The sequence below is a fragment of the Parasteatoda tepidariorum genome, chromosome 10, assembly GCF_043381705.1.
Source record: "Parasteatoda tepidariorum isolate YZ-2023 chromosome 10, CAS_Ptep_4.0, whole genome shotgun sequence".
Lineage (NCBI taxonomy): Eukaryota > Metazoa > Arthropoda > Arachnida > Araneae > Theridiidae > Parasteatoda > Parasteatoda tepidariorum.
In genome coordinates, this window is record NC_092213.1 from 34,627,929 (window position 1) to 34,643,443 (window position 15,515).

General features: G+C 25.7%; 1 protein-coding gene across 1 annotated transcript in view; it reads left to right on the top strand.

The window, feature by feature from the left end:
• Positions 1-3,191: 3,191 nt before the first annotated feature.
• Positions 3,192-15,515, top strand: part of LOC107446396 (protein phosphatase 1 regulatory subunit 12A) — a 35,255-nt gene continuing 22,931 nt past the window's right edge. The window contains exons 1-3 of the mRNA XM_016061028.3: positions 3,192-3,623; positions 6,122-6,233; positions 7,855-8,016. Coding sequence (XP_015916514.1) covers positions 3,600-3,623; positions 6,122-6,233; positions 7,855-8,016 — 298 coding nt within the window. The 5' untranslated portion in view covers positions 3,192-3,599. The remainder of the gene's footprint in view (positions 3,624-6,121; positions 6,234-7,854; positions 8,017-15,515) is intronic.

Below are 15,515 nucleotides of genomic sequence, written 5' to 3' on the forward strand. Positions count from 1 at the left end.
ATTTCTATAAATGAGGTTAACTTCATTATTTATTAGTAATACTAATAAATTCATTATTAAATTAGTAATCAATAAATTAGTAATTCATTAATTATAATAATTCAAGCAAGCAATAATCTGTACAAAAATTATATTTCAATAGGGATTTTTTTAGGAAACCTACACAATTTTAGCGAATTTTCTAGAATGTACAAAAACCAGAAGAATTTAAAATAAACCAGTAGACCAGGAGAAACTACCAAAAATCCAGTATTCTACTGGAAAATCCAGTAGAGTTGGAAGCTATGCAGGAGAATTTTAATTAAACCAGTAGACCAGGAGAAACTTGGTAATTCAGTAGTCTACTGGAAAATCCAGTAGAGTTGCCAGCTATGAAAATGTTTTCATGAAATGAAATTCATATATCATTATCAAATATTACTTTAAAATACTAAAAATCTTTCAATGAAAACTCTAATGACAGAAATCCATTTTAAGAAATTTTTTTTTTAACCAGTAACAATGATAATCTAATAAATAATTAAAGATTTAATAATAAGAAAAATTTACCTTTAACTCCTAAGCAGCTAATAAGCAAGATAAATAAAATATGTATTAACTGGATAACCTTGGAATATATCATGACAATAAATGAGCACGCAAATCACCTAAAATATAAACAGTAAAAATAAATGTGAAATTATGTGCTTTATCACTTTTATACAAAATGATAGATAACCTATCTTTCCTTATCAAAAATTACACAACTCAAAAAAAAAAAACTTTAGTAATACTTAATTCAGATTCTAGTTTCAATTTCATTGTAATTTGATTGATTGAAAAACTTGAAGGAAAAAAACTTGCATACTATTGGATAAATAATTCAGCACACCTTTTCACATCACCTTATGTCAGATAAGGAAATATATCACTTAAAAAAACTGATAAAAGAAAGAGGAATAGTCAACAATTGTTGACCAATCACTGATTGAATAACACATAAAACTAAAAGGTATTTCCTTGTTAAAAGAGAACACATGAAGTGACTATAGATAAAAACCAATGAAATAATAAATAAAAATATCAATATAATGTATTAATTAATAAATGATTAACATTACAATACTAAAATTATTAATACAACAACAAATGTTCAACAAACTTGTTTCCATTGACATGCTACCTAATTAATACAGAACTATGTTTTAATATATAATTAACATAAAAAATTTAATTATTATAAGGGTACATATTATAATTTTTTTTTTGGGGGGGATGAACTTGAATTTTTTTCTTCACAGTGATATTATTTATTAAATTCCCTTCTTTTCCCCCCAAAATGTACTTTTTTTAATGTTATTAATTTTTCTCATACAGCTTTAGTTTCACCCAAATGAAGAACTTTAGACAGTATAGTAATAAAACATTTAAATACCCTGCTGCTTAGTGTTGTTTTGAGATAAGTACTTAAGTTACCGAAAATCCCACTAGATAAGAGCAATACATAAAAAAAAAAACACTTATTACCCATATAAAAAGTGTTGTATTTTTCATGGAATATACTCTCTTGATCAAATTGATTATCATTATATTTCCCTCAATGAAACACAATTAAAGCTATGTATGTACCTATTCCCAAATTAGAATTTAAAATTTTGATTTGCTTTCATTTTTTTTATTTTATTCAATTCTCATCAAATAAAAATGAGTCATTTTACTTTACATAGAATTCCATTATGCATATCTACTGGAATTATGTAAGTGATATAGGTAAGTGTGAGAATGAATTGGTTGATCAAAAATTTCAAATATTTTCACAAATGAGGAAAATTGAAATGATAAATGTCTGAAAAATTCCTTATAAGGTGGTAGCCATTTCAGTATCTGGAGTATATTTTGAATCCTATCTAATGTTTCAATTAAAAAATTTTGTTATAGATAGAAATCCGCGATGGAGAAACTTTTTTTTTAGGAAGAATCTACAGTGAAGTCATTTTTTAGTTATATCAAGCAACTAGACAATGATGGCTTTAGAACTTTCATAATAAAGATATAGTTTTCTGTTCTAGATATTAAATTTCACAAACATCATAGCATAATTTTATAGTTTTCAAAACATACAAATTCCAAGAACTTGTGTTAAAAATTATAAAGCTAAATCGAAAAGAAAGAAAAGTATGTTTAAAAGTATACACTACAACTCGTTTGGGGATGCTTAAATATCTTGATCTGCCACATCAACTACAATCGCTAAGACGAAAAATAGATTTTAAACTGGAAAAATTTTACAAAAAAAAAAAAAAAAACATTAAGAGGGTGGTTGCGAGTTATACCCTTCAAGTTGGCTCTTTTCTTTGATGTTTTTTTTAGTTGCAAAGACTAGGAAATTGTTCTGTTACAGATCACAATTCAAAAATATTCCCACCCGTTTACATGAGGAAAAAGGCAATATGCTCGATAAATCTGGCTTGGTCAAATTATTAAAAAAAAAATTTATGATGAACATAAGAAAAAAAGTTAATTAAAAAACATTTTTACCAGAAACTAACACAAAGACTTATGGTTAACATTAGAACCTCTAATGTTGAGCATAAGCCCCGAAGCTATAGAGATTCTTTCTCTAAGAAGAGAGAATCAGAGCTTCAGTTCTTCCAAAAATAATTAATTTCAGGAAGAGTTAACTATTTTCCTTCAGGTAGTTTTAATTAAATAATTTTCAAGAAGCTTTGGAAAAAAAAAACATTGAAATTTACATGTGCTCGTAATAAGAAGGTTTTAAATAGGCTTTTTAACATTATACTAACAATTTCTAAAACAATTTCCTCCTTGTATCTGGGATCTCGTTAAATTATGGCTCGTAAAAAGCGAGTTCGGCCATATAGACAAATAATTGGACGAGTACTTCTTTTTAGATTCTAATTATAAATGCAAAATATACATATAGACAATTGAAATTCTAGTCTTGTCGCTTAGCAAAATTTTTTAACGTTACCAGAGATTTTCCATGCGAAAATATTATTTAAATATGTTCCATTATAGCATGGAAAATGCGTCATGTTGTTGTGTTCAAATCGTCAAAACTTATATATTTATTAAATATTTATGTTTTCTTTGCGATTACATAACAATGCGACGCAATTATACGTATTTATTCGTACTTAAATTAGTTTTATGAGACGCGGGACTTCCTCCCCGCCTCCCATATTTTTTTGTTTGTAAACAATAATCTTCAGCTAGCTTATATACTTCAACTTCAATGAAACATTTAATTTTTTTCCTTAAAAAAGAAAATTTGGTTCTAAAATGATTTATAAAGCTATTTTAGATTTCTTTTGGTTCAAAAAATAGTTTCATAGAATTATTATTGTCTGAAATACATAAAATATTTACTAGATATTTAATCTTTTTTGTTAACTGGGACTGTGTTTTGACTCATTAATGAAAGCGTAAAAAGCGTTTTGTTTTTCTTCTATTGTTGAAATTAAATGTATTATCGCGGGAAAACTGCAAAACTATGTAAATAAAGTTTATGGGGATAAGTTCATAATGCGTTGTTATCTTCCGTACGCTGAAGAAGATTACTTGAAGTATATTAAACTTGTTCTTAAAAGAAACATTTTATGTGGAAAGATAGTTGTGGGGAGGCAAGTATACTATATGCAGTTGTTATGCATATGCAAATCTAGATTATAACAATATTTGTTTTTAAAAATGCATTCATCCTCTATGATATTCATCCACCAGATATAATTTACTAACTCTTATAGGTTATTCCAATATATTTTCTTTATTTTTTTTAATAGAAATCAGTGCTTATTAAAGATTAAAATGTTATTGATTAGAATTTCTCTACCAAATCCCCAAATATGCTCTTGAAAGTAAAGAAGAAAAAATATATTATTTTTCTAATATCGTTTTTTTTTTTTAATTTCTATTTAGGCAGCTAAATATGCATGACGAGAAATGTATTATTTATATTAAAGTTTCCCAAATCTATTCAAGTTTTTCCAACCTCAATTGAATTAGAATTTTCTTCAATCTGTGGTATATTATAAGTAATATTTATTATCTGAAGATATTAATTAGTATAATTTGAAAAAGTTCGTGATTAAATTTATATGTTAAAAATGCAAGCATAGTTAATGCTACTACAACTTGCATTTAACTTTCTTTGAACCACTTAAAATTAATAATAGAGAATTGCATTTAATAGTGCATTTTAAATACTTAAAAAATGTATGAAGTATAATTATCTTCCTTTCTGAGCTTGAAAAAAAAAGGAATATTTCAATATTTGTATCCTCATGATAATAGTTGCTAGATTTTGCCAACTATTTTCACGTGGTGTGTATGTAGTGGTACGTGTGAAAATAAAGTATCTCCATAAAGTATATCCAGTACTAATCTAGAAATATCTAAGCATGTTAGGGGTAGAAACTATTAAATCTTAGTCACATTTAAGACCCGTGACTTAAAGGTTTCATCAGTCCAAACTTAATTCCCACTTCATTGGTTCATTCAAATGTCCCTGTTGTTCTTACTATAGTAATTTGTAATTATTTTTCTTTAAATAAAGTATTGTTTCCAATATCTTAGGGCCAAATTTTGATTTGCTTATTAAAAACTAACATTTTGAAAAGTTAATTTTTAGAAAGAAGATTGCAGGTATTGAAACAGAATCTATGTATTAAGAAATTCTTGTCTTTGACATTATCATTTCCATTGTTTTATTATTCCATCTATTTTATTTCCTTTCTAATGAAAAGTTGGCATTTTGCCAGAAGTTTTTTTCTGAAGCAATTTATACCAAAAAAAAAAAAAATTTAATGACTTGAACATATAACAGTAATAATGAGAGCTGAAAATTTTCCTTTTCTTCTGTTTGCTTTGAAAAATCGAACCACCAGGTAATCTATTTACACAAGCTTGACCGTTATGTCAGGTAGACTACTAATTATTTCATGTAGTTTCAGTCTAGTTTGATTAATTTTGTATCAACTGACCACCTTTAGTTTTTAACCTTGCATGTGGTTAGTTTAACTAGTGAGTCTGGTTTCTTAGGGCAGGCAGGATTTGAAATTAACAGTGGTTCATTAATCTGAGAAAAAAGTTGACTCGGAACCACCATGAAATAATAATCGGTGGTTCCCTGGACTAGAATAGATGTAAAGAGCTAGTATACAATTTTAGTTGTTTGATTTTCAGGTACATGTTTTTGTTTAAGTTAGTGTTGCAAAACCAATTTCATCATTAATTTATTTTGAGCATTGCACATTTTTTCTATTATTTTTTCTCATTCAAATTCACTTAATTAACTTTTTTTAAAGAAAAAAAAAATTTCGTTGCTAACCATTGTTACAAGATTTGTACAGGACATCTGAATACACTATTTGACTAAGAAAAATTGTATAGATTAAAAATATCTGTTACTCTTTGGCACATGAACCAGTGACTAAATTTTATTAATTTCTACCTTGGTAAGTATTGTGTTTAAAAAAGAGTATAAGGCAGCAAACATATCTCTGATCAATTGACTACTAGCAATTTGTAACGTTATATATTTAATTAATTTGACCAGTGAGCCTGTTTCATTTTGTGTTATATTGTAAAAGTAATATTGGGTGTTTTGACTACTGATCTCTCTCTAAATTATTTTGATATTCACAACTTATTCATTAGAATTATCTAATTACACGTTGCGGTCTTTCATTTTGTTTTCAGCATTGTTTTTAGGCCAATATCTGTTCTTTATATGCTTATTGCTTTTACACACAAAATTAACTTTATTCATTTTTATAAACATTGGAATGACTACTACATCATAGCTCTCAATTTTGTGATACATTCTTAAGATATGTGTTCTGATATAATTATAGCTCTATTATCCTTAAGTTTTACTGTAATATTGGTATGCATACTTCGCATATTAAATAAGTTTAACGCTCTTAGAGTGTTACTTCTTATTTCATAACTTTATCTATTATTGAATTGTTTATAAAAAAAGGGGGCTTGAAATGTGTCAGCATTTTTACAATTTCAACTGTTAAGTGAAAGAAATTCTGTACATTCATTAATAATTTTGATATTTCAAGTATTTATGTCTTCTTTTTTTTAATAAAACAAAATGAAATTTTATTTTCAGGGAAGTTCCATGAGCGAGCATTGGGAGGCATCTCCTAAGGCAGCTACCAAGAAAACATCTTTAAGATCTAAAAGAAAACTTCCCTTTTCAGAAAATGTTAAGAAGTCCCTGGGTAAATAATTTTAATTATCCTTTTTGTGTTCTTATAGCAATTTTATTCACCTGTTCATAATTAATAAATTTGCATGTAACTTGAGTAGAAATTCAGATTTACGTTACAAGTTTCTATCCTATTAGCAGAATTTATTGAGACATTGTATATACTAGTACTATCTTCATAAATAGTCTGTGACCCCAATGCCGTCAAACAGAAATTTTTATTTTGAAAATTCTGCGTAATCTAACATATATGTAGTAAAATTTGCAAATTTAAGGTATTTAAAAACTTAAACATCGAAAATTTATGTTTTGATTTATTTAAAATTATTTATAATGATATTTAAGAAAGGACATAAATCTCTTTGCATTAAAAGGCAGTATATTAATTTTGAAAAAAAATTTCCTTTCATTATTTTTAATTGTGTTCTCACAATTCAGCTTAATTTTGATTAAAGAAAATTTAGAAAAGAGCCTAAATCTAGTACCTAATTTTTTCTCCTTCTGTGTTATATTATTTTTAAATCTGGCATGAAAAATATGCTGTGATTATCTCTTTAGCGCTTGTTGTCATTTGGAGGGTTTCAGCTACTATTATAACTTGATCAAAATTTTTTTATTATTTTGTGATTCACTTTAGTTGGCAGTAATAATGATTGCCTGAATTTCATGAATTCTGATGCAGGATTTATTAACTGTATATAAATTTGATATTAGATTTTAAATTTATTCAAATATGAATTACATGATTAAAAAATTTAGAATATAAAAATGTCAGTTCGGATATTTGAAGAGTAACAGTTAATCACACAATTAATCTAGATTAACTTTGTAGCATGTTATTGAGTATTTTACTATGACCTTAAATATTTGGAATGACATTTGTTTAAAAACTACCAAACCTTGATGAGCCATTTTTGATCCTTGGCAATTATTTGAAATACATGATCAAATAAAGTGGAAATATATGATTTTTGATCATGCAGATATTACTACTGCATGATCAAAAAATATTTTTTTTTTTTTTTTTTTTGTCTTTTTAAACTTATATTTGTAAAAAATTATTTTATTTTGGAATAACTAGAAAAATTGTTTTGAATATTCATATTTATTTTTAAGTTGATTTATACTGTATAACAGAATTCATAGTGCTTTTAAAAAGTGCTTATTTTTTATTTGCATTTTTTGGACGTGAAAAAGCCCTTCAAGCTGCTTTTATTCAGGGTTTCCCAAAAGTATTTAATTTTCTATATTTTAAAAAGAGATTTTTCTATGCTGTGTCGATTGTCATTCTAAATTACCCAAAAATGCACGATTTTTACAATTTTCTCTGCAATATTTATCTGAAACTAGCTATTTTATCATGATTATGTAAACTTTTGGGAAAATATTTTGGAACTTTATTGATTTTTATGTTTATAAATTAAGAATTTTAAACGATAGATAAAAATAATTTTATTACTGCACAGATCCTAATTATGATTTTTTTATTTTCGGAAAGTGATAAAAAATATTTTTTGAGTGTTTAAAAAGTGGTTATTTTTTGGTGAAAAATCTGACTACACAGCCTGTATCAAGTTGATTTATACTGTGTAATTTTTGCAAATATTATTATTAATATTGTCTTTCAATTTTAGACTCTGAAGCTCTCCGGGAAGAGATTCTTAAAGAAGTTCAACAAGTGTGTGATTCTAGCACCAGTAGCTCTAGCTCATTGACACTGAGAAGAAATACTCCTTTGTCAGAAAGACAACAGATAGCTTTGCTTTGTAAACTTAGTGTCACTGATTCACCTTCAGGTGCGTTTTAAATTGCAACACATTTTAAAAGCCTATAAAAATAATGCTGTTATTTTCAATTGATATGCTAGGAAATAAGTTGTAGAGATAATTAGTAAGTTGTGTTTGCATGTTTTACTGGTTTATGTTTTACTGGTATTAAATATACGAAAACAGTTAATTATTCAAAATTTTTATTTATTCTTGACAAAAGAAATTTCTATATATACAGGGTATCTGTGCACCTGGAAAGTCATGAATTTCAGTATTGAAGAAAATTTGTCATGTTTTTAATTATTTTTTTTAAAAAATTCATGGAAAGTCTTAAATTTTGTCGCCGAAAAATCAAATTTTTAAAATGTACCCCCCCCCCCTTTTTCATGGTGTTCCGAATACCTGAATTTGTAAAAAAATACTCACTCATAGTCATATTTTATTAAAATAAAAAATTTTTTTATCGTGTTCTTTAAAAATTATGGTGCTCTTTCAAAAATTGAAAGAAAAAACATCCTTTCTAGAGCGAATTATCTTTTAAACTTCTGTGATTTCAGAATTTTTATTATTATTTTTTATTTTATTTCATGAATTTAAAATTCTAGCTAAAGCAAACCAGTCATTGGCGAAATTTTTTTATTCCGAACTGAGAATAGAAAAATCAGGAGTGTTTCTTTCCTTTCTGATGGACAAGAAAAGTATCTTTAGAATATAATTTTGCAGAAAAAGAGGAAGAAAAAGTTTTATTTGATTTTGTAATTTTTTTCAGCTATTTTATTGCTTTAATTCTTTCTGTACTCTGTTTTTTAAATTTAAAATCTATAAATATGAAGATTCAGAATATTATAGTTTTGGGTATACCTATTATTTCAATAAATGTTATTATAATGTTTTTTTATTTTTTTTTATTGTATTTTTCTCTGAGAAAATAGTAACTTCGTTAAGTCATGAAACATTCTTGGAATTAGTCATGAAAGTCATTCATTTGAAAATCTAAAATGTTGCCGATATCCTGTATATACATGCACATTAACAAAAAAAATATTTGAGAAAGATTAATATTAATACATAAATAGGAAATTTAAGAGCTGCATTCATACAAAGTAATTATCATATTAGGTAATGTTACTAATTTCGCTCAAAATGAAATTTCATTAAAAGATTTCCTACTGTCACCGCAATCGTTTATTTTTGTTGTAAATCGATAGTAGTATCAAGTTCAGTTGTAAAAAGCTAGCTGATTGTATGGCTAACTGTGGGATTGCTAATCTTTGGGCTAAAATGGCAGTTATATCTTTTCTCTTTGGGAGTAGTGTGCATAAAATTAAACTCTAACTTTCTTCAGTCTTGCCTAAATCATGATTACAACGTCAGCTTCATATCTTCTCACCGCCCCCCCCCCTCTTTTTGAATAATTTTTAATCACCCACCTTCCCATCACAAAGTGTCACATTTTAGCAATACTCCTCTCCCTCCAGTCGCATTTTAGGTTTTTTTTTTTTTTTAAAACATAAACACATAATTATAGAGATATATAATTTTAGAGACAAAGCAATACCTTACAGATATTATTTCAAATTTTATTTTTAAATATTGATTATGTGTTTTAATGTGTAAACATAATGATAATGATTGCGTTAAAAGAAAACAAAAAATTCCTTCATTGTGGTTCAGAGGTTAAGGTTCCACAATTAAGGTATGAAATGATATTAATGTTAACAGCAAAAAATATTATTAATCTATAATAGTAAGCATTTATCTATTTAAAATAAAAGTAGAAAATAAATTATTTTTATTTGAAATTTTTTTTTACGTATGACAGTTAGTAATCTTGCAAAATTATTTCAATAATTAATATACTGCTACTAAATTAAGTTTTCAGTGATAAGAAAATCAGTTTTTTTTTTGCAAAATATAAAGCTTAATGCTTGATCATGATAGGAAGTCAAAGTTAAATTTTTCTTTTCTGTTCAGTTTATGAATGAATCTAACAACATCACCACTGGAATAGTAAATTTAAATATATAAAATAAAAATACCAACATTTAAAACCTACATATATATTATGATTTATTGGATTTCCAGGAGAATATGAATTCACATTATTGGCTTCCTCCTACCTGCTTTTTATGTTTTCAGCAATTGGGGAAAATTTTAGTTTTTAAGAAATTCACATCAATTCAATTATTCATAAACTGCTGCTCACTCTCAATAATAACAAATGATGTAAGAATTCATTTTAATAAGGTTTGCCAAGCTTTTTGATCCTCAAAAAAATTTTCTCTTTTCTTAATTTTTGAAACAAAGAGGATAAAAAATTACCTGTTTCTAGTATGATTTAGTTCATTTCGACAAAATCAAATTTATACATGAATCATTGAAAAAGATATGCTTGGCTAGATAAGCAATGTTTGGTTTAAAATGTATTAGTTTCAATCTTAAATCGCCCTGCAACTCTCATTCAATTTATTTTTCTAGCTTGTTAAAATTAAATTAATTTGACTGAAGTGTAACTTAAAATCATTGCTTGATTTTTTAAATCTTTGCGACTGAATAACATTTTTATTCATTCAGCCATGGCTGCCATTGGCTACTGAAAAGGTGGCAAAAATGACTATTTTGCAAACGATTGTGAAACATTTGTGACTTTTTTTACCAGTTTGATTCTAAAATAAAACTACTTGCAATTTTATTTCCCTCTCAGCGATATGATTAAAAATTGGTTCCATTCCATATCCTCATAATTTTTTTAAAATACCATTTTACCAATACTATTACAATGGAATGTTTCGCGCCACTAAAGTGAGCTACAGCCATCGACCACGGCAGGAAAGAACAATCTTCGAACCTATTGGAATTTTTTTTCCTACAATTCTATATTAACATAAAATGTATAGAATTTAATTTAACGTTATAAGAAGGTTTAATTTGTGTAGGATTTTTTCCCTTGTTCGTGTAGAACTTATGCTTATTTCACACGAGTGTTTTTACCCCATTTTTATTGAGGTTTCAATAGTTAATTCATTAAAAAATTGTAGTATTTATTTGCATTATAGTTCTATTTTTTTTCAACTTTCAGAATCACGACATCAACTTTTTATTTATTATTTCATTTGTTAAGTGCAAAAATTGTTCTTGTCAAATTATAGTCCAAAATATAAAAATAAAGCCAAGTTTACATTTTACTAAAAGTAAATTATCAAAATTTTCGGACCTTAAAGTAAATATATTGTTTGCAATAAAAATTAAAGGCATTTATATATTTCCTGTTATATTTTAATTAATTAGTATTTTGTATATACTTTTTCTTGCTGAATTGAATCATAAAGGGTATAAAAACAGTTAATCAAAATTGCCCTTTTTACTAGAAGTTAAACAATCATTTGCATAATGTAGATTTATATTGTAATATGTTTAAATTATCTTTACTAGTATTATCTGATGAAGATTTAATTTAATTCCTGTAACTGCCCAATGTTTCTACTCAAATCATTCAGTGTAGAAATATTATCAATACATAATTTTTTTTTTCAATCGTAATATTTTTAAACACTGCTAAGAACATAAGAAACATAACTAGTAACTAAGTTGTGAGGGTAAAGACACAGAAGTTACTTTCATATATTTTTTATGCAATGACAAAACAGTAAAAAGATGATTGATTTATAATGAAAAGATAATTTTAATACATATTCATTTTTTGTTATGTTATTTTACTTAAGCTAAATAATTAATATTTAACTTTTTGCATTTGTTTAAAATTTAATTTTTCTTAAACCTTGAATAATTTTAGCACATTTAAAGAAAAAAAATTTAATAAAAATAATGTTTTTTGATATCTCAACTTCCTGTACTTGCAATTTTTTAATTGATATAAGCTACTGAATTGATAGTCATTTTGTTTTTATCTATGACTGTTTATAAAAATATTGTTGTATTGATGTTGCGTAGTTTATAGAAACCTTACTACCACAATGGTTCCAGAATAGTTAAGTTTAAAGACTTTACTACGATAAAAATTTCTGGGTATTCTAAGTGTGTTAAAGTGAATCACAGAAAAGATGTTGACTGTGTAAGATTGAAATAATAATGATAAAAAATAGCATAAAGGTTAAGTGAAAATCCTGAAAAATTAATGGAAGTTAAAAATATTTAATATGTGATCTAATTAGAACGAAAGGGAGGGGGCACTATGCATAAATGAAACAAACTAATATTTACTGAAATATAATTATATGAAAAATAAGATTCAGTACTAAATTTGGCATTTAAATATCTGCTATATATTGTCCATATACAGTTACACTCCCCAGTTTAACAATGTCCAATATCCTCAGAAATTTAAACAGGTTAATGAAAATACCTCGTAAAGAGTTTAATTTTATGCAGGAAGGAGAACAATATGTTTTGTTTACAATTGACTAAGCTTTTAACATGAAAATATCAACGTTTAATATAAATTAGTTTAATTCATAAAAACTGTTGTGTTACACATGAAAAATTATGTTATAGTATTAATAATGTGTCATTTTAGATGAAATATTTAATATACTTGCTTTGACAGAAATCACACTGACTACATAGTTAAATTAATTGAACAGATCTTAATCTGGAAATTTTAAATGAAATGTATTCTAATTTTATTTATGCTTTTAATTGAAACATGAATTTGACTTAAAAATACCATACCAGAAAATCTCATTCTAATTGAAATATAATTTTTTCCCCTTAATGTATTGCTGTTTGTTAAGAGAAACTGAAAAATTTTCTTAATGTTCAAAATCTTAATTCAAAAGTTCTTTTCTTATGCACAAAACTATTTATCCTATTTATCTTATTTATACTATTTATCCTCTTCAAGTGAAGTGTAAAATGAATAAATAGAAAAGATTTTAAAAAAAAAAATATCATTCAGCATTATAAAAAATTAAATATCAAATAAATGCAGCATCAATAATATCGAGTGCATTTGTTTTTTTTTGTTTTTTTTTCAACTGTTGATATTTACATTTTGACTGGGATGAAAACAAAAATGACAATTTGGAAACATAGTTTGAACCTTATAAAATATATTTTTGACAGATCCATTAAAATACCTGAATTATCCAAATATAAACTAACAAATACATGTTTTTCTCCCTTTTGCTTCAACGCAAGCTGAAAAATTACTAAGCAATATCTCACATTTTATTTTTTTATTTTTTCACCTTTTATAATTGTGGTAATGCATATTTATTATGCATCTTTTCATCAAATAATTTGTGAATGGTTTAGATTCTAAGTAAAGAAGAGATGAAGATAGAGGAAAGTTTATTGCTGCATGTAAATATATCTTTACTTCCTATAGTCAGGTTTAGATAAAATAAAAAACTTTCTGCAAACACAAAACCTAAAAGAAACTTTCTGGGAACAATTTTAATTAACTTTTAAATATTTACAATGTTAATTATTTTTTTAAACTAATTTCAACCCTTTCGTTGCCTGGCAAAATTTGTTTACAAATCACCGGTTTTAAAAAATGTTTTAATTTTTATAAAACACTATGGTTTATCATACCTATCAACATGCCTGTCTAATGCGATGACATAATCTCGGAGGTATAAGTGAGGCTGCACAAAACAGAGGAAGATATTCTCATATCAATTATTGCAAGATTGTCCTCCAGGCTAGGATTGGGGAATTATGAACGTACTTTTTATAAATACCAAAATATAGCCTGTAATGTTAAAAATTATTAATTGAGGGTAAATATTTGCAAGAGTATTGAGTATTGATTGATAGTTTTTACAAGATTGTCCTCCGGGCTAGAATTGGAAAATTATGACCATGTTTTTTATGAATACCAAAAAAAAAAAAAGCCTGCAATATTGAAAATTATTGATTGTGGCTGTTTGTCTTTTATTGAGTAATGCAAATATTCGCGATTTTGAAAAATATTGACTTCATGTTAAAATCTAGGAATTTTAGTCGATTTTTGTTTCTAATGAGTGGTATTAAAAATTTCTATGATTTTGACAAATTTTTTGCTAACGTTGTTCACTTGTTCGTGTTTATTATATATCTGTCTATAGTTTTGGGATATCTTTCTCAAGAATTTGGCTTATTTTGTATTCTTTAAAAATTATGTTTTACGAACCTGAATTTCCCTTACATCAAACTTCGAAACTTTCTCAAACGCAAAAACAAAAAATTTTTTAATTAATAATGAAATGTTAACATTCACTTTAATGAAAATTTATAGGAGAATTGCAGATTCAAATGATACAATATCTTAAATTATCTATGTTTAAACTGCAAAATCCTCTATATATCTGTATTTTAGAAAATAATAATAACTATAATATGCTTGAGTGATGGAAATATTTTGTAGAAGTCAGAAATTAGAAATTATCCTGTATTTTTATGGGTAAAAATGAAAAATTAAACTTATAAGGTTTATTATTTTTGTCCATCCTCTGCTATAAGATACTGAAAAATTTATAAATAAACCTTTACTGATTTAAATGTTTCATTAAGGTATTCATTATATATATAAATTTTTTTTCTTAGAAAAAATTTAGAAAATTAAAATAATATTTTATCTTGGCATAATCCCATCACCACCCACATAAACTGCTAATTTAATTAATTTCTGATCAGGCAAATAAAAGATGGAGAGTAAAATTGTGTTTTAATTATTTTTTGTGAATTTAAAATTAATAAAAATTCTTTATTTATTTTTAGTTTCAAAATCTTATACAGTTGCTAAGATAATCTTATATAGATTATAATTAAAGAATATTAAATTCCATTGCTCTGAAAAATATTAATTTTATTAATGCAAAAATCCTTAGAAATTTTTTTAAAAATTATATGCATAATTTTTTTATTTTATTTTTAAACCTATTTAAGCATTCAAAGAAAAAGAAAAAAATTCATATTTTTTTTATAAATTGTAGTTTTTATATTAGGTCACTAGATGGCGCCTGTGTATCACAACGACGACGATTAAATTGTTTATTATTTATAATTTGAAAAAATATGCTCATTTTTGTCGTAACGATGGGAGTTACTTTAATTACGTAATTTATTATTTGATTATATTCAACTAAAAGTATCTCTGACGATGTATTAATTTTGGAGTTCTGAAATTATTGCGCGTTTAATAGTTTCGATATCGTCTGCAAGGTGAGTAACATGTAAGGTGGCAAGTGGTGGTTTAAGCCTAACATTGTTAGGTTAGTGATTTATATATAATAAATTCAGTATTTTATTTCATAATCAATTATCCACATTTCATTGTGACGCATTCCTTCTTAATTTTATAATTTCTTTTATTAATATTTCGTAATGCATCCGATTATATTTTGTTTTCTTTTGTTTGCGAAAGTTTCTTTGTTTACAATTTAGAAGCTTTTTTTATTTTTTATTTCAAGCATTTTAATAAAAATATTCTCCAAATTAGCACTTAATTGTTAAAAATTGCATATGACTTTGGAAATATTACAGTTCTACTGAAGTTGCGTCCATCATTTTACGTTATTACG